The following is a 26,482-nucleotide window of genomic DNA, read 5'->3' as shown; positions in this document are numbered from 1 at the left end:
GTGCAGTACAAAGACACATTTTGTGCACAGCCAACCTGCATCACCATGGCAACCAAGTCATTAGAGAAGCAAGCTGCAGGTTGTCATGGAAACATCGCGGTCCCTAGGAGATAGAGCACTATGGTATAGAGTGTGTGTGTGTGTGTGTGTGTGTGTGTGTGTGTGCAACTTTGTGTATACAAGTGTTTGTGTGTGTGTATATATACACACGTTTGTATATACAAGTGTGTGTGTGTGTGTGTGTGTGTGTGTGTGTGTGTGTGTGTGTGTAGGTGTGTATATGCAAGTTTTTATATACAAGTGTGTGTGTGCATGTGTGTAGGTGTTTATATGCAAGTTTGTATATACAAGTATGTGTGTGAGAGTGTGTGTGTGTGTACTGTAGCTCTGTCTCACTCTCACACTCTCACACACACTCTCACACACACACACACACACACACACACACACACACACAGTGAGTAGTGATTAGAGGTGTACAGGTTGAGTGTGTATCCTGTGATTGTAATAATTTAATAAGAGTGGAACGTAATGGTTATTCTGCAGAGACTCGAGCTGAGGTTCTCGCTGATCCACACAAACTCCCTGCAGAAACAGTCTGACACAGTCTGGCATCTCTCCATCCACCCATCATCTCTCCATCCACCCATCATCTCTCCATCCACCCATCATCTCTCCATCCACGATACGATTTCATTATTTAAGATTCGAAATCTTAAACCTGTTCAACGTAAAACACTGTTTACGCTTCATACAGCAAACAGCGAGTAACTCAGCTCCGGGAAAATAAAGAGACATTACTAATACAGCTGGCTAACCAGTGCTGCTCTCTGATACATCCATCATCTCTTCATCTATCATCTCTCCATCCACCCATCATCTCTCCATCCACCCATCATCTCTCTATCCACCCATCATCTCTCTATCCACCCATCATCTCTCTCTCTCCATCTATCATCTCTCCATCCACCCATCATCTCTCCATCCACCCATCATCTCTCCATCCACCCATCATCTCTCTCTCTCCATCTATCATCTCTCCATCCACCCATCATCTCTCTATCCACCCATCATCTCTCTATCCATCTCTCCATCCATCATCTCTCCATCCACCCATCATCTCTCCATCCATCTCTCCATCCATCATCTCTCTATCCACCCATCATCTCTCTATCCACCCATCATCTCTCTATCCACCCATCATCTCTCTCTCTCCATCTATCATCTCTCCATCCACCCATCATCTCTCCATCCACCCATCATCTCTCTATCCACCCATCATCTCTCTATCCACCCATCATCTCTCTCTCTCCATCTATCATCTCTCCATCCACCCATCATCTCTATCCACCCATCATCTCTCCATCCACCCATCATCTCTCTATCCACCCATCATCTCTCTCTCTCCATCTATCATCTCTCCATCCACCCATCATATCTCTATCCACCCATCATCTCTCTATCCACCCATCATCTCTCTCTCCATCTATCATCTCTCCATCCACCCATCATCTCTCTATCCACCCATCATCTCTCTCTCCATCTATCATCTCTCCATCCACCCATCATCTCTCTATCCACCCATCATCTCTCTATCCATCTCTCCATCCATCATCTCTCCATCCACCCATCATCTCTCTATCCACCCATCATCTCTCTCTCTCCATCTATCATCTCTCCATCCACCCATCATCTCTCTATCCATCTCTCCACCCATCATCTCTCATCCACCCATCATCTCTCTATCTACCCATCATCTCTCTATCCACCCATCATCTCTCTATCTATCATCTCTCCATCCACCCATCATCTCTCTATCCATCTCTCCATCCATCATCTCTCTATCCACCCATCATCTCTCCATCCATCTCTCCATCCATCATCTCTCCACCCATCATCTCTCCATCCATCATCTCTCTATCCATCCATCATCTCTCCATCCATCACCTCTCCACCCATCATCTCTCCATCCATCATCTCTCCATCCACCCATCATTTCTCCATCCATCATCTCTCCACCCATCATCTCTCCATCCATCATCTCTCCATCCACCCATCATTTCTCCATCCATCATCTCTCCACCCATCATCTCTCCATCCACCCATCATCCCTCCATCCATCTCTGTATCCATCATTTCTTCATCCATCCATCATGTCTCCATTCATCATCTCTCCATCCATCTTTCTATCCATCATTTCTCCATTCACCTATCATCTCTACATCCATCATCTCTCTGTCCATCTATGTATCACCCATTCATTCATTCACCAATCCATTCATCTATCTGCCTCTTCAGCTCTCCATCTACCCATTTATTCATTCTCCATCCACCATATCTCTCCATCCTTTTCCCATTCATCTCTCCATCTCTTACCTCATCCTCTTTCTAGCCATCCATCTCCTTTTGCAAATCTCCAGCATCTACCCACTCATCCATCTCCCACTCTATCAACTCACCATCATCGTTCCATTCATCCATCCACCCATCCAGCCATCCATCCATCCATCCCTTCATCATCTCTTTATCTATCCAGCTCAAATCTATTCTCTCTTCATCCATCCACCCATATCCCCATCCATCCATCTTTTCATTTATAACCCAATTCATCCATCTCTCCAGTTCTATTAATTTATTCATCTTTCTCTCTTATAGATTCAGTCCATCTCCCCATTCACCTTTTTTCTCTAGCCTTTCACCTCTCCATTCATCTATCACTCTAACCCTCCCTCCATCTTCAACCACTACCTATCTGTCCCAGTATCCCTCTTTCTCTGTCCACTCATTCTTTTTCTTCTTGCTGTTTTTTTTTTTTGTATCAAAGACTTTTTTCTTTTTTCTCTCTATTTCTCTTTTCTTTCTTAAGGCCTTATCTTGCATTTTCTTCTACTTATTTCTCATTACACTTCATAAGCATCATCTTTCTCTCCTCTCTGCCTTGTGATCTCTTATAACACCCATTCTCTCTCTCTCTCTCTCTCTCTCTCTCTCTCTCAGGTCTTTTTCTTCAGGACAAGTGTAGGGGGATTTAGAAAGTCTTTAATGAGTTCTGCAGGGAAATAACCTTCTCTTCCTTCTTTCCCTCTTTCTTTCTCCGTTTCTTTCCTGCTCTCTCCTCTCAGTATTCCTCATTCTTCCACTATTCCTCCTTTTCCTGTGTCCATTGATCAGACATTCTTTCGCTTTTTGGCCCGTTTTGTTTAACTCTGCTGTTCTCTCAGCACTCGTTTCCTCTTCCTCCTCTTCATTATCTCTCCATCCCAACGTACACCATTTCATTGATTTACCTAAAGTCTACAGCCCTCTCTTTCACTCTTCTATCCTCCTCTCTTCCCTCTTTTCTTCTTTTAGGTAGCATTTATGATACCACAGCAATAATACGTTACTTAACTTATAGAACATTTTTTACACACTTATAATTTACAAAACAATGGAAGCGATGGATGGGAAAATCGGCAGGCATCGCGTTCAGGACTCGCCCATCACACTCGTGTGCTTGTTGACCATCTCATTCACAACGGGGTAAAATAAGACACTGTAAATGTGTACTAATGGCCACAGGAAAAACAAAATGTACAGCGGCTTGCGTAAGTATTCACCCCCTTGAACTTTTCCACATTTTGTAGTGTTACAACATGCAACTGAAATGGACTTAATAGGGGATAGGTCATGAATCTACACAAAATAACCCATAATACTGAAGTGGAGAAAAAAATCAATATAGTTTATTTGCAAAATTCTTTACAAATAAAAATGCAAAAATTGAATAAAAGCATACTGTAAGTATTCACCTCTCTGTGCTGTGAATCTCCTAAATGGTTGATATCATAAGTCACACAATTAGTTGAATGAAGTCAACCTCTGTGCAAATAACATGCCACGTGATCTCAATATAAATACAGCTGCTCCTGTTCCTGGAAGAACCAAGACCAAGGAGCTATCAAGATAAGTCTGGGACAAAGTTCTGGAAAAGTATCAATCAAGGTTTGGTTATAAAACAAAAAAAAATCCCAAACTTTGAAAATAAAATCCATTTTTTAAAAATAAATGGAAAGAGTACGGCACAACTGCAACTCTGTCTAGAAGAGACCATCCACCAACAGTCAGTGACCAGGTAAAGAGGTGATTAGTCAGAGAAGCAACCAAGACGTATAGGGGAATGCTGAACACAATGCTACCACCACCACGCTTCATTGCAGGAATGGTGTTCTCAGGGTGATGAGCAATGTTGGGTTTCCACCAAGGCCAAAAAGTTCATTTTTATTCTCATCAACCTTTTCCACATATTTACTGAGTCTTCAACACGGCTTTTGGGAAACTCTAACAGGAGTTCATACAGTTCACCACTCTTCTGCTTTGTGGAGTGTCGTGGCTATGGTTGAGTCAGTGAGTGGCTAAAGAGGGGATGAGGGGATTAGTCAGAGAAGCAAACAAGAGGCCAAGGACACCTCTGAAGGATCTAGTGGGGAAAAAAATGATGGGAAATACTTACGGAAGAAATGATGCTGCCTTGACATCTGCACAAAATATGCAGCTGTTTTCTAAAATGTGTGGCCTACGTAGGCTACTTCATTTCAATTAGCTTGCGATAATAGTGTTTATAACACTACTTTATAACAAAGACCTGATCGGAGTGATTAAGGGGGTGTTTCAGGGTTGTATGTGGGTCTATTTTCTCATCAGTGTTTGAGGTATTATCACAAGGAGGTGTGTGTACGTGTGTACAGTGTGTGTTTGTGTGTTTGTGAGGGTGTGTTCATAAAGCCCTGGATGTCGTCCCGCAGGCTCGGCAGGTCTGCACACCACTCGTCTCTCCCCGATCTCATTAAACTGCAATTACGCAGCAATTACAGCTGATCGAGGCCAAATGAGCTGCGATGTAGAACAGGCCCGAAGTGCCGGGATTATTCACGTGCAAAACTGACAAAAAAAAGGCAAGAGAAGAGAAAACAGTGTGTAAAAGAGATGCTAAAATAATGACAAAGAGGTCTTTCCAGTTCCAACATGATCATAGTCTTTGGTTTCTTCATGAAACATCATATACAGCTTTATCAGTGAGGAGAGTTTAAATGAATGACTAAAATTATCAGTTTTGGAGGTAGATTCTTATTCTGATTCAAAGATTTATAATAAAGAATTTTGGGCTATAAAGTCTTTTCACTCTGTCAATATAAAACAAAAATTTATAAAGTGCAATAACGCTGTTTTGTTACTAAATTGGACAAGTTTCCAAAATATCCAAAAAAATCTTGATTTTACTATTCACAATAATAATCATGTTTTATCACTTTCAAGATAATCTACACAAATAATCATAAATAATCTTATATGGTCTTATATGGTGTACACTCCACTACATAATGTATCTATAATAATGCATGGATTAAATGATATATTTAACAAAGAAATCTGTATAATAGTGAAGTTTTCTATAAGGAGACATTTATCATGTAACACTTATGGAAGGAGTCTCCAGTGTCAGCGCTTTGTAACCGTCAGAGGTGAAGCTGTAACTTTGAGTTTTCTGACATCTTCAGGACAGAGGAGTTTACGCTGTGCAGGGTTTGTATATTATTAACTTCACGAGAAAGAAAAAAGAGAGGCTGGTGAGAGAACGACTGTTTATAGCTGCTATAACGTAAGTGAGAACAGGAACGAACTTGTTTCAAAGGCATTTCACAACATTAAATTTAACAATATGAATAATTATTCAGTCAGAGAAACTTCTAGAATATACTACTGATAAGCACATAGGCCACGCCCCCTTCACTGAGACTCACAAACAGACAGAAAGTGTGTTAACTGAGTCAGTGATAGTTTTTCAGCACTGTGTGACCTTTAACCCCGTAACATTCACAAGCTCCGATGATTTTGATGTTCACACACTCGATATATCCAAAGCGCTGATGAGCATTTTAGTTTTAATTATGTCACAGGACTGCTAATTGCTCGATGGCTAAACTGTTGACCAGAGCTTTACAAAAGAGCGTGTGTGTGTGTGTGTGTGTGTGTGTGTGTGTTCTCCTGTCTCTTCATCTTGCACCAATTAAAATTTCGATGGGAGCTTATTCATATACAGAGGCAGCTGTGAATTATCCTTCCATCTTTCCTCCTTGCTTTCTTGGATTCACACATTTAAACTAGCAACACACTATATTCATTTAATCCCCTCTCCAACACACACACACGCACATACACGCACGCAAACACCGCATGCACACACACACACACACACACACACACACAGATCGATGATGAATCCAACAGCAGGCAAGGAGATGCTGTACTGCACAGCAGATTTAGTTTACTATTTATGAACACTCACACAAAAGCAGAGAAATGAAAAAGAACTGAGCGAGGGAGAGAGAAACTCCTACAGGCATTCTGTAGATGAACCCTGTGTGTTTTTAAATCTTTTTCTTCGTTTCCAGCATGACGCCGTCACCAATGAAGAACTCGAAGTGCTGCAGGAGTGGGAGATGTGGCAGACACACAGAACCACTTAGCAACACTAAAAGCAGGAGAAACACAGGCAGAGTGTTCCTCAGAGCTACTCAGGTGCAGGAAGCTGCAGGATACCATCCAAAAACACCGAAATTACACATCACACTTCTACATGCTTCCATCGACCAAGCCCAGGACTAAGCCCCGCCCACACCGTTGCTATTTACGTTAAGCTTTTGAAGGGAAAAAAAGGAAGTGGGAGCCAGGACTATTTTACAGCCCAAGAGCTTTTAAACCCAGGGGCACAACCAAAGAACTTTCTGCCTTCTCCCAGAGGGACAAGCAAAGAATCTTTAATGGTTCACCCAGAGAAACAACCCGAAAAGCCTTTACGTGCTCTTCCAGAGGGACAACCAAAGAACCCATAAGCACTCCCCCAGAGTTAAAAGTGAGGAACCTTTTTGGGTTCCCCATAGGGACAACAAAAGACACTTTATGGGTTCCCACAGAGGGAAACCGAAGAACCTTTATGGGTTCACCCAGTGAGACAACCAAAAAACTATTATGGCTTCCCCACTGGCACTGAGAGGGACAACCAAAGAACCATTAAGGGTTCTTCCAGAGTGACAACTGAAGAACCTTTAGTGGCCCCCAATCTGGGGCAATTTAATGGCTTTTAAGTGTTCCTACAAAGGGACAGCCAAAGAACATCTAAGCATTCCCCCAGAGGGAAAAGTGAGTAACCTTTAAGGGTTCCCCCAGAGGGACAACCAAAGGTCTTTATGGTTTTACCCAGAGGGATAACCAAAGAACCTTTCCCAGAGAGGGGCAATTCAAGAACCCTTCAATGTTCTTTCAGAGGGACCACAAAAGAACTTTTCATAGTTCCCAGAGAGGGACAATTTAAGAAACTTTTAGTGTTGCGCCAGAGGGACAACCAAAGAACCTTTAAGGGTTCCCCAAGAGGCGCAACCGAAGTACTTTATGGGTTCACCCAGTGGGACAACTGAAGACCCTTTAACAGTTCCCAGAGAGAACCTTCATGGGTTCTCCCACAGAGAGACAATCAAAGAACATTTCAGAGTTCCCCAGAGGGATAACTAAAGAATCTGATACAGTTCCCAGAGAGGGGCAATTAAAGACCTTTCATGTGTTCCCCCAGAGAGGGACAACCAAAGAATCCTTAATGGTTCCCTAAAGAGAATATTCATGCTAAAGAGAAGTGCACTGGATTGAGTGTCTTTATTTGTGTTTTCTTTGTGTTAGAACACTGTGATGTACAGACAGAACATGTGTTGTTCTCTAATTAAAGCGTCTTTCTTTATTCCAGCTCAAAAAGAGAATTACAGCATCATGTCACACATGACTGAGTCTCTTCATCAGTGTGGGATATAGAGGATATTATCCTCTCTCTCTCTCTCTCTCTCTCTCTCTCTCTCTCTCTCTCTCGCACTCTCTCTCCATTCCTGTCCTCTTCCTCTCCTTCCCTCTGGCTTTTATCCTCCCTCTTTCTATCTGAAATCAGGGAAAGTCACATTCTGTCTCTCTCAGAGTCTGCTCAATCTGTCGCTTCTATTTGCAGCCATTTTGTTTTTTGCTTTCTCTTGTCAGTTGCAGGTTCAGTGTTGGCACTGAGTGTGACTTTAATGGCTGTTTACTTACAACTGGATTTATAAAGGGGCAGAAAGAAAGAAATAAACTGAGAAGAGAACAAGAAAGAAAGAAAGAAAGAAAGAGTGTGCATCCTTGGGGTTTCTCTCCTGGTGCTGTATCTAGAGGACAGATGAAGATGAAGATGAAAATGATTCTGTTGAGCTCTGCAGATCTGAAAGGCAAATGTGCTTAGATAAGATCTCCACACACACACACACACACACTTACAGAGTGTCTCACACACAAACCGTGTCCATGTTTAAGTGGAATAAAAGAGCTCCTGCGTATCAGATGTGAGGCGTGAAGAGTCACAGCTGCAAACTGCTGACATCGTCTGATATTAGTGCTTCATTCACTAATGCAGCTTAAACACTGATATTACTCTTCTTTTTCTACTCCTTAAAGTAGATCCCTACTCTGTTTTTAAACTGGTGTTTCATTGATATTACTTACTTAATTGATGCTACCTAGCTTGTGTAGCAACTGTGGGTATTAGAAAGGCGCTATTTACATTGAACAAATAAATGAATAAGATGTGAAGTGGAGAAGGTTGGAATATCAGCCGTAGTATCAGCTCTACTTTTAACCATACTATCAGCTCTACTGTTAGCCGTACTATCAGCTCTACTGTTAGCCGTACTATCAGCTCTACTTTTAGCCGTACTATCAGCTCTACTATTAGCCATACTATCAGCTCTACTATTAGCCATACTATCAGCTCTACTATCAGCCATACTATCAGCTCTACTTTTAGCTATAATATCAGTTGTTGTACCAGCCATAGTATCAGCCAAATTATCAGCCGTACTATCAGCCATGCTATCACCCGTAGTATCAACCGTAGTATCAGCCATCGTATCAGCTATACTATCAGCTATACTATCAGCTATGCTTTCACCCGTAGTATCAGCCATACTATCAGCCGTAGTATCAGCCGTTGTACCAGCCATACCATCAGCCGTACTATCAGCCATACTATCGACTGTAGCATCAGCCATTGCACCAGCCGTACTATCAACCGTAGTAACAGCTCTACTTTTAGCCATACTATCAGCTGTTGTACCAGCCGTAGTATTAGCCGTACTATCAGCTCTACTTTTAGCCATACTATCAGCTGTTGTACCAGCCATAGTATCAGCCAAATTATCAGCCGTACTATCAGCCATCGTATCAGCTATACTATTAGCTATACTATCAGCCATGCTTTCACCCATAGTATCAACCGTACTATCAGCTGTTGTACCAGCCATAGTATCAGCTGTACTATCACCCATAGTATCACCCGTAATATCAGCAGTATTATCAGCTGTACTATCAGCCGTCGTATCAGCCATTGCACCTGCCATACTATAAGACGTAGTATCAGACATACTATCAGCCATGCTATCACCCGTAGTATCAGCCGTCGTATCAGCCGTCGTATCAGCCGTCGTATCAGCCGTACTATCAGCTGTAGTTTCAGCCGTACTATCAAACACTTTCCATTTCACCACAATGTTTTTACAATGGTTCTCAATTTTTAACCCGATTCTCCCTCAAATACATATGAATTGTACTTGGCGCTTAAACTACACATTTAGGGTTTTTTTATCTTTCCGGGTTCCCCAGAGGGAAAACCAGAGGTTTTTAAAAGCAGAATGTGGATGAGTTGCATGTGAAAACAGGCAGAAACTCCTCAGTACATCTGACATTCTGTGATTATTCAGCGCTGTAGATGAGGAAGTGATGTGCTCTGATTAAACACATCATATCAAATTAATAACTTAATTGAGCTGTACTGAATTACTCTGACTACACTGATACTCAAAACAGAGAGATGACTGGGAGCTCTCGAGCTGAAGGGAACAGAGAGAGAGAGACAGAGAGAGAGAGAGAACAAGAAAGTAAAAGAGAGAGAAAAAAGACAGAGTGTGTGTGTGAGAGAGAGAGAGAGAGAAAGAGAGAGAGGGAGAGATGAGTTCTCCTGAGTTCTCCTAGTACTCAACCTTTTCCTTAGTTCCAGTTCCTCAGAGAGAAAGAAAGAAAGAAATAGAGAGAGAGAGAAATTTATAACGAGACAGACAAAAGACACAACAAGAAAGAAAGAGAGGGAGACAGAGAAAATTAGAATAAGGCAGAGAAAGAAAGAAAGAAAGAAAGAACGAAAGAAAGAACGAAAGACGTTAAGTGTTCTTCGCGTCTTAATGAGGTTCTACTTGAAACTCTCAAAAATACTTTCATTTACAGTTCAGTTATAAACTATTTATTGTCAAGTAAGACACAAACACACGTCACTAAATATTTATTGATTGTAACTCTGTGAATATTTTAGTAAACATTAGTTAATACGTGAGGTGCGCTGGTCTAAAAGTCCTTTATTAATCAATTAAAAATAAAATCGACATTTAATAAGGGAAGCTTTTATTATTATTATTATTATTATTATTAATTAAAGTACCAAAGTATTATTTTTACCATGGAACATAAAGATGAATACATTATATAAGTGTATTTTAAACTTTAAACATTAATTAATATTTAATTCTTAGTAAGCTGTGTATTACATGTTTATAAACTGTGTAATACTTGGTTATAAACTACATATTATACGTTTATATATTGTTTATTACAAAGCCAAATTTGAATATGTTACTGACCACTCTCCAAAGAAACACCCTCTGTCACAGGGTTCTACACAGGTTCTATGCAGAACCCCTAAATGTGTCCTTACAGGTGGAACATAAAGAACATTTTAGCCGAATGCTGATTTAAAAAAGAAAAAACTGAACAGGTATTACAGGTGTAATTTACGCTGGTGATGCAGGACCACTCTGAGGAAGGGTAATCAGACAAAAAAAAAGGATTTCTATAAAACAGCTCACAGCAGGAACAGATCCATTAAAAAAAAACGACATTATAGAAGCAGATTCTGAAATAAAATATCCGAGTGTGTCCTCTGTGATGAAACCCTTTCTAGGCTTCTATACAAAAAGCCCAGCAGTCTGACCAGTTCACGTGATGACATCACTGCCTCGTGAATATATTTATTAATACAAAAAAATAGTTTACTTTATTTTCTCTAACAACTGTTGAATTCTGGACTCTGATTGGTCAGGAGGTGTTGATTAATTCTCTAGAACAGCAGCTCTGACAGTAGTGCAGGTTTATTTATAATTAATGCGCGAAGTCTAATGCATTATCGTTTCCATAGTAACAGCCCATTCACAGGGACGTGTACGGCGGACGCTCCACATAAACAGAAAAAAAAAAAATAAAAACATGTTTAATCGTTGATCTGTTAGGAGATGTTTATTTAGACGTTTATTTATGGAAGGAGTCTCCAGTGTCAGCGCTTTGTAACAGTCAGAACCGCTTCTTTGCAGTTTCTCGCTAACACGACAGCTGCGTTTTTTTGTCTTATTAACTTCAAGAGAGAGAAAACAGAGAGGCTGGTGAAGGAACGACTGTTTATAGCTGAACAACTTTAGATGTAACTATAAACAGATAAAAAGTACGACATCATTCTTTAATAAGTTTGCTGTGGTGTGAGAGGAATAAAACACTCAGAGACGTGCGGTTATAGGAAAATAATCAACTTAAAGGTGGCAAGAGTAGTTCCAGCATTGATTTTGTGTGTGTGTGTGTGTGTGTGTGTGTGTGTGTGTGTTTTACTGACCGTCTGTTTGATATCAGGAATGCCGATACGGAACACCATCAGGGCGATGTGTGTATCATCGAGGGCGGAGCTCGAACCTCTCCTCAGCCTCTTCTGCTGCTGCTGCTGACTGGCTGCCGGTTGGTGGGCGGGGCCAGGATTTGACGAATAAGGATTGGTCGTGTGTCCCGGGTTGGTAACTCTCACCGATCGCCCGGCCGCTTTTTGCCTACGTCCTTCTGCCCTCCCTCCTCCTGCTCTCCTGACCTCCTCTTCATCATCCTCCTCTTCTTCCTCTCCATTCAGCTCTCCATTCTCCTCCTCCTCTCCATCCTCATCCTGATACTCATCCTCCAGCTCCTCCTCTTCCTCCCCTTCCTCCTCCTCCTCTTCCTCCTCCGCCCCTGGATACAGGTGCTGACTGTTCCCCAGCATCTTCTGCTGCTCCTCGTCACTGGAGAGGGGGCTGAGTGGCATCGTCATGGCGACAGGAAGGGTGGTACCCACGGCAACAGCATCATCCCCAGAGATGCACTGTGGAGAGAGAGAGAGAGAGAGAGAGAGAGGGAGAGAAAATGCCATGAGTTCTCCTAGGTTCCTCTACTTACTCCTGGCTCCTCTAGTTCCCCCTTACTCTTAATCAGGTTCCCCTCGTTACCTTTAGAACTTTCCATAGTTCTTCTTGTTTCCCCTAGTTTTCTTACACTCTTAGAAATAGATACTTCAAGGTTTCTTTCTAGTTCTCTTAGTTCTTATAGTCCTGTGCAGTTCTTCTAGGTTCCATTAGTTTGTCTACTTTCCTAGTTTCCATTCATAGTACATCTCCTGATTCTTCAAGTCCTCACAGTTTCTCATTGTTTCCCAATTTCCCTACTAAAATAGTTCTTATAGTTCTCTTAGTTCCTGCTTAGTTCCTATAGTTCCACCCAGTTACTTACTCTCCTTTCCTCAATTCCCCCAGGTTCCTCTAGTTCCCCTTAGTTACCACTAGTCTGCGTATCTTCCCTAGATTCCCTGGTTCTTTTACTTTCCTTAGTTCCCCAATGTCTAATAATTCCCCAATTCTACTTTACCCCATTTTCCTAGATTCCCCTACTTGCCCCAGGCTCCTCTAGTTCTCCCCTTAGTTACCACAGTGCACCCTAGTTCCCTAGTTCTTTGTTGCCCCTTCTTGCACAGAAAAAAGGACAGATTAATAATTCTTCAAAGTTTCTTCATTTAGAGTGAAGCATTCTTCAACAGTTTCATTAAAGGATGCTAATCAAACACTCATTATTAATGTTCTACATACAGCCTTCACAAATTCCTCCAAAAGGAGAACCAAAGAACCCTTAACAGTTCTAGACCTTTGTTTCACTCATGGGTATAGTTCTCTCTGGTTCCTGCTGGTTCTCGTGTACATTACTTCCCTCATTCTCCTCGTGCCTCGTAGTCTTCAAATTTTCCTAGATTTCTGACTTTTCCTAATTCAAGGAAAAGTTGAAGGACACTAAGAAAAAAAAGGTCCTTCAACCTTTAAAAAGGTCAAAAAAAACATCTGGAACAAATATGGGTTCTTTCAGAATAGTGTTTGTATCACAGAGTTCTGCTGCACTCTTAGAGAAAGGGTTCTTCACATCTTCTTTGAGAGGTTCTTTTTCTGCTTCAGAGGCTAAAGTGGTTCTTTAGACTGATACCACAGAATCATTCTTCTTAACCTGTATTAGAGCTCATACAAACACTCTGGTGTATAGCTCTAGAAGGACAACTGAAGAACCATTAAGAGTTCTGGATTTGACTTAAACAGTAGAGAACAGGAGCACTAGGAGAATGAGAGAACGTAGATAAAAGAGGCAGAACTGAGGTAATGTAGGAGAACCAAGAGGAACTAGAGAAAACTACACCCTTAACCCTTAAGGGTTCTAGATTTTTCTTAAACGGTGTAGATTGTAAAACTACACTACACTACACTACACTATGAAGAAGTCTACAACAGAGTGTTTGTATCTCCTCTTAAACATTTTGAAATAGGGTTCTTATCTTCTTAGAAGGGTTCTAGTTTGGAGTGCAAAACAGGTTCTTCAGACTGATGCCACAGAACCATCTTTTTATTTCCTAAAAACAATTTTGATTAACGGATGGAAAAAAAAAACACTCCACCAAAAGCAGTTAGCAGATTTTTTTAGTGGAAAAAATGATGGGGTTCTTTAAAGGCTCTTTACGGAACCGAAAACGGAACCATCTTGGCATCTGTTAAGTTCTCAAAGTTCTCCAAGCTGTACACCTTATTCAAAATCTCATCCCTTTAACAAGCTTGGATCTAAAATAGAAAGGAACCCACACACACACACACACACACAGATCAGCTAGGCTAATCAGCTAGGCTAATGAACTCGCTAACTCGTCTCTGAAACAACCAGAAGCTGATCTGGAACATTTTCACAAAAACACCATCCAGGTAACAACGTTCCCAAAACCCCTGAGAGATGAGATGAGATGAATCGCCAGAGCGTCTCTACACCCTCAGAGATCTGAAGCCGAGACGAATTCCAGACTCGAGTCCCAGCGTGAGCGGATGAAGGACAAGCCGGAACGTCGCGCTGTCGCTTTTTCACTTCACACCAGACCATGAAGGAAATCATTTTTGTGCTTCTGTTCTCACTTCCGTTAGGGCAACTATAAACAGTCGTTCCTTCACCAGCCTCTCTCTCTCTCTCTCTCTCTCTCTCTCTCTCTCTCTCTCGAAGGTAATAAATCAAAAATAGTTTGATATTTATTTATCAAACTGTACACGAACAGATTTTTTTTCGTAAATCGTTCACAAGTTCTGAAAAAACTTTCCTATCCTACATTTTGCTCGTCTTCAAATCGTATAACTGCCGATGAGTTGTTGTGATTTTATACACAGATTACACTGTCGAGTTTATCACTTATTTATTTCAGTTACACACCAAAGTAACGATTTTGTGACTCTCAGTCGCTTCATATTAATGACTTGATCCAAAACAAATCCTTACATAAATTAAGGTGAATAAGACTATCCATTCAATTAGGACAAAAGTAATGGCACCCTATAAAAGGAGGAGGAGTTGGTGTGTGTCTATGGTAGCTGATGTGGTGCAGTGGCTGAGCTGCATTACTGGAATATTTAGCACATGCCATGCTTAGGAGGCGCTCTTTCAGCATTTACTCACCATTTTGTCATTTTCAGCTCTCTGTGAGCTTTTATGGAGCTTTGTGGGCATGGCTAAATGTAAATGCACTGTGAATGCACTTGATAATTTATGGCTGGTTGGTGTTTATTAACATACGCATGAGTGTACAAAGAAAATTAGCAAATCATTTGTAAATGATTTGATACACAACTTGATAACTGAATGAGTAAACCAATCAGAATTCAGGTTCAGATTTTTAAGCCACTTTAAAAACAAAGTGATGTAACACCAAAATCTCAAATTAAAATTAAATCTGAGAAGTAAATTTGCATAAATTGTTGATTAGAGCAGAATTCAGGTTCATCGAATGCAGCAACAAATTAACCAAATTACATGCAAAACTGCTGATAATTTCTGATATCAGGTCTTTGTTGGACTTACATGACTGCAGGAGCTTTATAGAAAAGTAGCAACAACGATAAAGCAAATATTACAATAATAAATTAAGAAAAGAAAATGATTATCCAGGACTTGACGCTCCTGAAGTGAATTTATCATTATCATTTCACAGAGCGAGCGAGAGAGAGGCAGAGGAGTGGGAGGTAAAGAGAATAAAGGAGTAAATTTCAGCTGGAGCACACACACACACACACACACACACACACACACATTTCCTCAAGTGCCCTACAGAGAAGCAGTAATTTTATCCCAAGACAAGAGACTTAACCTAAAGTTCACTTCATCCCGCATCCTCACTGAGGAGTGCGCTTGAGATTTGGAGCACAGCCCAAAGGTAAGCGAGTGGTTTTCATTTTCACACACTTTACACACTTTACACACTTTACACACTTTGTGTAGAGAGATAAAGATACTTCATATGGAGTTTGTATACACTTGATTCTGTTTTTAATTTTTTTTTTTTCTGTCCAAGACACTCAAATCTTATAAACATTCAAATGTTGGTGGGCGGAGAAAAAATAAATAAAAGGAAAATAGAAATGAAGAAACAGATGGTAAAAACCACACACACACACACACACACACACACACACACACACACACACACATGAGAGCCAAACCCCAGTCTCATCCATGTGAAAATAGATTACATTATAATATGCTCTAGTCTATAAATACAGTATACAGGGAATAAACCACTGCGTGTTGTGCTGTTATGGGAAAATAATCAATGACAGGGTGGTGTGATGAAGCTGACGAAGTTAATTATTTTCCTACAACAGCACGTCCCCTTGCGCTTTATTCCTCTTACACCACAGTAATCTGCAAAAAGTTACAATTTTTATTTAATAATGAATACCACACCATTTTTTTTTTATCAGTTTATAATTACTTATGATGTTGTGGAACGTCCATGAAACAATTCATACACGCCATATCTTTTTTTTTTTTTCTAGGACACACAGCTCTGTGCAAAAGTCTTAGGCAGCTGCAAAGAAATGCTGTAGAGCAAAGATGCCTTCAGAAATAATGAAATTAAATGATTATGCATTTTAAAAAATACTATAAAGAGCAGTAAACAGCAATAAATGAAATAAACTGATATCCGGTGTGACGATCCTTCGCTTTAAAAAGAAAATGCAGCGAAACCCAGCAGCCTTCATGATGTTTTTATCTGAAAAGTGTCTCTTATGGAATCTGCTGCTTTCTTTACTGACATACAAACATTTTTCTGTAACATTTCATTTTGTGCTGGAAAACTAATGTTTGGAATCTAAAATGTTTTTGTACTGAATCAATAATGTAGAAGTCAGAAAATAAAACTTTTAATGTAGAAGTCAGAAAATAAAACTTTTAATGTAGAAGTCAGAAAATAAAACTCTGTAACAAAGTTTGTACTAAAAAAAAGACTTTTGCACAGTACTGTATACGGGGCATTTTGTTGTATAATTTGCGAATAAATTACACCACAACAATTCCACAGCAATATAACAAGATTGTAAATGATTTACAAAGATAAAATGAGAGCCACAAATACATAAAACAAGACGCACAAATATTTTTTTGTAACTCACAAATAAATATTTGGTTCACAAACATGTTCGGAACGCACAATCGTACTCGTTTATTCATGGAGCCGGCTGGTTTTAGTTGTATCGCTCTCCATGTGCATTTTTTTGTAATTGGTGGAAGACCTTGCATTTATTCATAGACTTCTGAAACATTCCTCAAATTCTAGCCAATCAAATAGTGAGACAACCAACCAATCAACCAATCAACATGCACCAGGGAAAGACTTATACAGGAGAAGTCTGTGGCTGATATTTAGGACACTTTCCACACTTGTGAAATTAAAACTCAATAAAAAGAAAAGGAATCGTTTTATCGCCTATCGAGGGTCGAGCACACAGGTATGGAGGCCAAAAGTGAATTTTTGTTTGTATATCAAAACTCTAAGATTTCCTTTGAGAAATAAAAAGAGTCACTTCTTACATTTAGATGATGAGACATTTTATGGCTTTGTTCTGTGAAAGAAATTGCTTTATTCCTTGCCAGAGAACAGAGCAGGTCTTTGCTCAGAGCAAAAGAAATCAGAATTTAAAAAAAAAAAAAAGTGTATAAAAATTTAATCAAATCAAAATGTACTCTCATCTGATTAGACGACTCGATATAAATTTTAATTCAAAGATTAAAAAAAAGAAAGTATTATTTCATTTCCTGTGTCTGTAAGTGTGGCACAATTCGAGTATGTAACAGTAAAGTCAAAGAAGTGTCTACTTGCGTCTTCTTCAGTGTTAGACGCGTCTCTCCTGCGATCTTTACGCACATGAGCTAGCGCACAGCATCATCGATTCATGGAATAACCAGGTTTTTAAAAAAAAAACAATGTAGATAAATAAGGATAGTGAAAATAACATGATGTGAATTTTATTAGAGATAAATGAACAAGCCCTTTTTTTCTCAGATGTTTAAAAAAATAACAAAATCGTGATTTAGTGTCTGATCAAAAATGCAGTAGGTTAGCTACAAGTAGCTTAGCCATGCTTGTTAATCCGGAAGATAGAGAAGGTTAGAAGGTGAAAAAACACAAACGGAAGTCCCACTCGGTGTTAATGGAACTCGCTATTTTCACAAACTCAGCAACGTGAGCAAGGTATAACGAGGACAACTCATTCGACAACGCTAACGGCAATCTCACAAGGCCATGGTGCTCCAGACGACGGCGCAGTGAGAGAGAGAGAGAGAGAGAGAGAGAGACATCGACGGACACCACTCTCTGCGATAACTGAGAGATAAGTGGCGTATAAATTTGTCAAAAATAACTCGTAGCTACGAGGAAAAAAATGTAAGAGGCTTTGGAGGTTATGTGTAGCTATGTATTTCCAAAAGCCAGCTACTCATTGCTACTTTATAACACAACAAAGCCGTGAGGATGTTTGGAAAGCAAATTGTGTTCCTCAGGTTCTAAAGGATCTAAGATGTTTATTCATTTGTCAGAATGAAAAAAGATCAACAGGAGAATATCACATGATTGTAAAATCACCCTGAACGTGTTGTTTTACACCTGGAAAATAAAACCAAGTACAATTATATTTATTATTGTTTATAATTATATATATATTATTGCTTATAAATTTTAATATAAAGGAAATGACCAAAAAAAAAGCTTAGGAACCTCTTAATAACCTCTGAGGAACCTACAACTACAAGATCTATGAATATAAGTCATGAATATGCAAATTAGGAACCACCCCCATGTCCTCCTGACATCCCTATCAGTGTAATATTACGTACATTAGCTGAATTAGCTAGCGGGTTCGCTAACTGCTAGTAACTAGCTCACATAATTTGGACAGTATCAGTGCAGTAATGATCCTCAGCAGAGCATCTGTGTATTTTAAATGTCTGAGTGCAATTCTACGGCGTTTTCTACGTTTTCAGTTGTTTTCTCCTGTTTTCCAGTTTCATCCTCGGCCTGTCTTCTGGATTTATGCTAATGGATTTGCCTTTGAGCTTCACATCTGTCTGTGCTTTGACCCAAGCCATGAGCGTGTATCATTACTCATGCAAAAAAAAAAAAAAAAGGACTAAATATAAAAATGCTGCACGCTTTCAGCCTCCTCCGGGTCTGAGTTTATTAGAACAGGAACGACGTCAATGCTTCAGGTTACAATAGAGGAAAGTGTCGAAGCTAATTAAGAGATCGTCTCTCTCGTGTTTCTCACTTCTGTTCACAAAAAAATGAATGAAAAGGAAGAAAAATGGAAATGGAAACAGCCGGGTTCCAGCTGCAGGGTAGAACTTTTCACATTACAGAAATTAGAATTATGGAGTCTAAGAACATAAAAATGGTAACATACAGGCATAAAAAAATATATTTCTGCCTCTGGAGAACCCTAAAGGTTCTGTGTAGAACCAAAGAGTGTTTTTCTGTCAGAAAGGGTTCCACGTGGAACCTTTTAGGAAGCGAAGAACCCATAAATTATCGAATTAACCCTTAAAGAACTCATTTTTTCTCAGCGTGTGTTCTGAGAGTCTGACAGCAATCCGAAGCAGCTAAACAAGTTCACACCAACGCTGCATTCTGATTGGTCAGGAGGTGTTGATTAGTTTTCTATAACAGCAGCTCTGACAGTAGTGCAGCTGCAAAACACACGTTTATATTAATGCACTCGTTCTAATACGTTATCACATCTCATTAACTCAGGAACTCATTTAATGTAACTATAAATGGATAAAAGTGTGAAGTGTTTTTAGTTGAAGGAGCTTCTCGCTACTGAGGAGGCGTCGAAACCACACAGTGTTTTATTATATTATGGAAAATGAAGACGTAATAATACACACACACACACACACACACACACACACAATGTGTCCAGAATGTTCTAGCGCATTGTATTGGATTTGATCCATGTGTCCGTGTGTGTGTGTGTGTGTGTGTGTGTGTGTGTGTGTGTGTGTGTGAGAGAGCGAGAGAGACAGTGTGTGTGAGAGAGAGAGAGAGAGAGAGAGAGAGAGAGAGTGATGAATAAAATCCGAATAAATAAAAGCATGTGGAGTGAAAAATGAAGTAAGAGTGTTCACCCTGCTGACTGAGAACACGGTCAAGAGAGAATGAGAAACAACAGGAGAGAGAAAGAGAGGCAGAGAGAGAGAGAGGGAGGGAGGGAGACAGACAGACAGACAGATGAGAGAAAAAGACCAATTATAAGTCAATTATTTGTCATGCCAATAAAGTACATGAAAACTGAAAACTGAGAGACAGAAACAGAGAGAAAGAGAATGTGTGAGACAGAGACAGAGAGATAGAATTATTCAGACAGACAGAGAGAGAGAGAGAGAGAGAGAGAGAGAGAGAGGTAGATACAGAGAGAGAAAGACAGATAGAGTGAGAGAGTGAGAGAGAGAGTGAGCATGATGAATAAAATCCAAAAAAAATAAAAGCTTGAGGAGTGAAAAACAGCCAAGAGAGAATGAGAAACAACAGCAGAGAGAGAGAGAGAGAGAGAGAGAGATGACAGACAGATAGATGAGAGAACACCAAGAGAAAGAGGGACACACACACACAGAGAGACAGAGAGACAGAGAGAGAGGTAGACACCGAGAGAGACGGAAAGAGAGAGAGAGAGAGAGAGAGAGAGGTAGATACAGAGAGAGAAAGACAGATAGAGTGAGAGAGTGAGAGTGAGAGAGAGAGTGAGCATGATGAATAAAATCCAAAAAAAATAAAAGCTTGAGGAGTGAAAAACAGCCAAGAGAGAATGAGAAACAACAGCAGAGAGAGAGAGAGAGAGAGAGAGATGACAGACAGACAGATAGATGAGAGAACACCAAGAGAAAGAGGGACACACACAGAGACAGAGAGACAGAGAGAGAGGTAGACACCGAGAGAGACGGAAAGAGAGAGAGAGAGAGAGAGAGAGGGGGAGATGTTTTTCTTTTCTTCAGGGTTCTATAAGTGTTATTACTAGTGCTTCTTTTTTACTCTATTGTTGAATGTAAATTTGTTTCTGTTTATTTCTGTAGCTAATTTCTAATTTGTTCCCAAAATCTGTATCCAAGCTTCAGCAAGACAAATGTTAATATTTATCACTCCAATAAAGCAACCTTTTGACTTTGACTTTGACTTGAGAGAGAGAGAGAGAGAGAGAGAGAGAGAGAGAGAGTGATGAATAAAATCCGAATAAATAAAAGCATGTGGAGTGAAAAATGAAGTAAGAGTGTTCACCCTGCTGACTGAGAACACGGTCAAGAGAGAAACAACAGGATGGAGAGAGAGAGGGAGAGAGACAGAGAGAGAGACAGACAGATGAGAGAAAAAAACCAAGAGAAAAAGGGACACACACAGAGAGATAGACAGACAGAAAGAGTGAGACAGAATGAGAGAGAGAAAGAGAGAAACAGACAGAGAGAGAGGTAGATATAGAGAGAGACAGAAAGATAGAGAGTGACAGACACAGAGAGAGAGAGAGAGAGAGAGAGAGAGAGAGGGTTAGATAAATAGAGCAGAGCTGATTAGAGATGGACACAGATGCCCTTTCAATAGCAGGGGCAATGAAAGTGTCCGTCTGTGTGTGTGTGTGTGTGTGTGTGTGTGTGTTTTCACTCTGCAAGGACGGACTCGTTCATCTAATTTTTTTTTTTTAACAGATTTAATTTTGATCTTTCCTTGAACCATTTGAGGAGATGGATTTTATCTGCATTATCCACAAACCTCTTCTTCTTCTACTTTAAATAATCACACACTCGTTAACTCGGGTCTGTTACGTCGAATAAAGACAAACCGAGTCGCTGTAGCGTTTAACATCCTGCCATTTTTGAAGATCGGTAAATAAAAGTCAGAGTGAAGTGGACAGAGACAGACGCCCTGATGGCGTGATGTCCTCTGGAGGACGAGTACAGATGGAACGATTAGGAAAACAAAGCTCACTATCGTTATCTCGCTCTCATTTATGATCAAATCGCATTTATTAGATGTTTCTCTGTGTCTGCTGAAGCTTTATCACAAACACGTTCGCTTTTACGGCACACTGTTGAATCAAAACGCCAACAGGAGACGGTTGTGGTTATTACGAGGCGATTACGACGAATGTGTGGTCTGACAAGCTCCATCATTTCCTCTCAGCTACATAGCTAACTATCATATCAGTGAACAAAGAATTTAACAGGCTTAGCTTGCTAGTTAGCTAGCATGCCTAAGTTATATAGCTTTAACAAACCTACGTAGCTCGGCTTAACATCTATACCAAGAAACTAGCTTGCTAATGCTAGATATCTAGGTCACCTTCTTACTGCGGAAGTTGCCTATAATGGCCATGTTTAGCTAGCTAGCTTTAAGCAACACAATCGTCATTCAGTGCCATGACCACATCCTTGATATTACATACGTATGCGTTCAGTTTCTCTCTACTATAAATGCTCGGAGTTTGTATGAGATGTGTATACGTGTCCGGTCGTTGCAGGCTAGGCCAGCGCTTAGCATCATCTAGCCTTGGATGCTAAATTAGCCACAGAATTGAAAAGGTTGTGAAATGTGAAAGTGTTAGCTTAGCCGAACAACACTTCCTGTCTTTTAATGCTAATCCAAAATAATAAGTGGAGAACATTTTAGCTAACATCAGTCTGACTTTTTGTGTGCGAACACCAAAGAGGTGTAAAGAGCTCGGGAATGAATGTCATGATGCAGTGCATTGTGGGATTGTTCCACCATATTGTCAGCTTGATGTCGGTGAAAAACCTACTTACGTGATGGATTTGGATTCTGATTAAAATCCCGGAGATACTGCAGACAGAATTAATACACTCCACACCTTCACATGGAAAACGAATCTTCATGGAAAACAGTATTTTATCTCGGTGTGTTTATAAACTGAAAGACAGAGAGGCTGTGAGGAAAAGAGGCAGGTCACTAGCGGGGCTTCGTATAAATGTGTCCTAACGTTTTTTTTTATGTTTATTCAAGCTAAACAGTGTTTGTTAATAAAAAAGAGAAAGAAACGTGAGCGTTTCTTCATTAGCTTCACTAACTTCACTAACTTCGTTAACTCAGTTAACCTCGTTAACTTTCCCACTGTTGTGAAAAGCCTGTGTGTCCGAACATCTCCATTACATTTCATTTGAGCTTAAAACTGTAAAATCTGTCAGTTTGAGATGTATATTACGACTCGCAGCTCTAACACACTCCACACGAGTCGTCTTTACTCTGATATCTGGTCCTCGTTCTGTCTTCGGTGCTCTGTTCCAGATGGAAACGAGTGAACGTCACTGATAAACCGCTTCCTGAACACGGAAAGTGAAAACAAACCATTACAGTTTTTTGGGAGTATAATTAAATCATACAGAAGTACTAATCAATTTACTTTTTTTTTTTATAAAACATTGCTACATTTATGTTTTTAATCACAATTACTAAGTGAAAAAATAATAACGCATTCAATCCCAGAAGTCTGTAAACCAATTAAAGAACAGTATGTGCGAATATTTAATGAATTCAATTTCAAGAGCCAATCAAAATAAAGTATGGTGAAAGTCTACACTTCTAGCGCTGAATATTTAGCAACAATGTGTGAGACAGAAGATGATCCTCAGCTGTCTACAGATTTAAATGTTTTACAGGAAACGTTGTGATGACGATTATCAACAAATTATCAACATATCACTCAACTGCTCAACGTTCAACCTGCGCAAACGTCTACAGGAAAAGCATTAGCTAGCTGAGTGAGCTAGACTAGCTAGCCAGATTGTTTGATGTTCACTTCGATGTTCGGTATCGATCGCATGTTGTGATAAATCTAAAGTGCTGCTGCAGTCTATAGGTAAAGCTCAGGGTAATGTGTTTTTTTTGTTAGATAGCTAGAAACAGTGAAGCTAGCAGGCTACTGAAAAGCCAACAGTATTCGGCTAAGTTAGTCAGACAACTAACGAGGATTGTGTGATATACAGTAACGATATTATTGCCCCTACATGATATCGCACTGCCACGATATCCAGAGACGTTTACTGACGTTAATATTATATTGCGAGACACATGAAAGGTTACGCATTTTGCATATTGACCAAAAATGCTCAAAATGGTCAATTCAGTTTTCTTTTAAATGCGCGAGGGTTCGCAGGTCTCGTAACATAATATAATCATAATCAATAAACGTCTGGATATCGTCAAAAATATGAAATATCGCGTAGGAAAGATAATATCGTTATATCTCACAAGCCTAGTTAGCTGAGTAGCTAACGCTTACATGTGAATTCATACGTTTCTAGCGATCTATAGTATATACAGCGAATATATACTACAATGGAAATACAGCGGGGTCCAAAAGTCTGAGACCACACTGCAGATCTGGGATTTTTTTTTATTTGGAAATAAACAGAAGGTTTTAGGATGTTGAAATATTTAAAACAAAGAAAGTAAATATTCAATATCCTAAAGATTTCATTTCTAGGTTCTTATTTAAATGTAAGTAAATGTGTGATATTGAGCAGATTAACTGCTTTATACAAAAGGTCAGATTTTCCTCATGTCTAATCTCTTCTACTGAAGCGTGAGATCAGACGACACTCTGACGAATTGGATCTAAAATGGATCATAAGGTTTTCTACAAACGTGTGGAGTCCGTGCCAGCTCGAGTCTCGCTGTCATTAAAGCAAAAGAGGGACGAACTGAATACTAAGAAACTCTGAAATTCATGTAAATATTTGAATAAAATTTTACTTTTCACTCGAGTTCTTTTCAATAATATCATTTGTAATGAAAATTGTTGTATTAAATCAGACAAGAATTCAAAATAGAAGCATTTTCACTAGCGCTCTCAGACTTTTGGAGCCCGGCGTATATAATATAATATAATATAATATAATATAATATAATATAATATAATATAATCAAAAGAGAAAATGAAGAAGTTTTTGATCCTGAAAGATTAAACATTCCATCAATAAAGTATAAAATCTAACAGTTTACAAATAACGTTAATGGTGATGATTAGAGGATGATTAAATACTTTTTTTTTCTTTTCTGACTGTCGCTCTCCTGCTCAACACTTTCGCAGAACAACAGTAAAAACGTCGGCCGAAAGGATTATACAGAAATTTGCTGTTACGTTTTTTTTTTTAACTGTTTACTGCAGAATCCAGCCGAGCTTCCACGAGTCGGTAATATCGGTCGAGCTGGTGATATCATCACGCCTCGCCTCCGCTGCTTAAACCGGAAATGATGGAATCGCTTGTTTTCCTGTCTGTCGGATCTGGACGATTAAACCGTTTATCACAATATTTTAAAATGGAAAAATCATGATCAGGGAAAAAAATCAGTATCACACAAGCGTACAGCTAACGTTCACTTCACGGTTAGTTAACATACTTGTTTATTCCTCGGATATTTTCAGATTAAATTTTTTTTAAAAAAAGGAATTTCTAAAGAAATGAGGTAATTTGTTAAGAAAGTAGGTTTTTTCACCAGACGGTGTATTGAAGCTGTACATACTGTAGGATCTGTATCTCTTCTACCTTAAGCTTATTGTCTCTTCTATACATTTTATTTATTCTTCCTGCTGTAATATTTGTGTATTTACTGGAAGTTTCACTTACCAGGTCAAATTCCTTGTGTGTGTGTGTGTGTGTGTGTGTGTGAGCACACATGGCAATAAAGCTCTTTCTGATTCTGATTTACTTTTACTTGACTCATTTTCTTGGTCACTACTTTGACTTTTACTCAGTAGCAGTACTTTTGAACTCTTCCATCACTATTCAGGTTGGATCTGTCCTAAAAGAAAACACCGCCCAGGTATTAAAAATGGTTGTTTACATTATGGGACATTTTTCCGCCGATTCCAAACGTAAACTTTTAATGCACGATACACTGAATACGTGTCATTCCCCAAACTGACCCTAATGCGCCATATATGACCTGGAATCGTCTGCTATCTGGGCTTCCTCTTGCTCTCCATCGCCAGTTTTCCGTCTCTCTCTATCTGTCTCTCTCTCTCTCTCTCTCTCTGACTTTTATGTAGGACAAAGCATGGATATAGAGAGATATTTTCAGTGTCTCGGTCCCCAGGACATTTCACTGGGAAACTTCCAAGGAACAGACCGCCCCACTTTAATGACACGAAACTGGAGCGTCTGATTTCTCTCTGTAGCACGAACACGCGTCCGCCCAGTGGCTAAAGCCGTGCCATGTGAGTGTGCACGTGATCCCTCACGTCACCTTTTCCGTTCTGCCAATCAGGGAGCTCGTACCCTGTTCTCTCGTACGTCACGGGACACACCACTGGGACTGAAAAATCTGAGCAAGTCACCTTAATTCCTCTTCCTCCCGCCGAACCGCCGCCCCACCATCCCGTTTCCTCACCATGATGAGATCTAATGATGATGGTATTTCCAAAGATGTTCAATCTAACACCTCACATCACAGCGCTGTTGATTAATTCTCTAGAACAGCAGCTCTGACAGTAGTGCAGCTGCAAATCACAGGCTTATTTATAATTAATGCACTCGTTCTAACACGTTATCGTTTCTATAGTAACAGCTCACTCACAGGGACTCGTAATAATAAACAGATCGTAATCGCTGATCTGTCAGGAGGCGTTTATTTAACGTTTATGGAAGGAGTCTCCAGTGTCAGCGCTTTGTAACAGTCAGAGGTAAAGCTGTAACTTTA

At 39.8% G+C, this 26,482-nt stretch overlaps 1 protein-coding gene across 1 annotated transcript in view; it reads right to left on the bottom strand.

The window, feature by feature from the left end:
- Positions 1 to 26,482, bottom strand: part of shank1 (SH3 and multiple ankyrin repeat domains 1) — a 120,058-nt gene that overhangs the window by 62,498 nt on the left and 31,078 nt on the right. Inside the window, exon 2 of the mRNA XM_053239232.1 lies at positions 11,753 to 12,265. Within this exon, the coding sequence (XP_053095207.1) occupies positions 11,753 to 12,214 (462 nt within the window). The 5' untranslated portion in view covers positions 12,215 to 12,265. The remainder of the gene's footprint in view (positions 1 to 11,752; positions 12,266 to 26,482) is intronic.

The sequence above is a fragment of the Pangasianodon hypophthalmus genome, chromosome 13 (genome assembly GCF_027358585.1).
Source record: "Pangasianodon hypophthalmus isolate fPanHyp1 chromosome 13, fPanHyp1.pri, whole genome shotgun sequence".
NCBI classification, from domain to species: Eukaryota; Metazoa; Chordata; class Actinopteri; order Siluriformes; family Pangasiidae; genus Pangasianodon; species Pangasianodon hypophthalmus.
The sequence above is the reverse complement of the archived record's forward strand: the minus strand, read 5'-3'. Positions and strand labels throughout refer to the sequence as shown.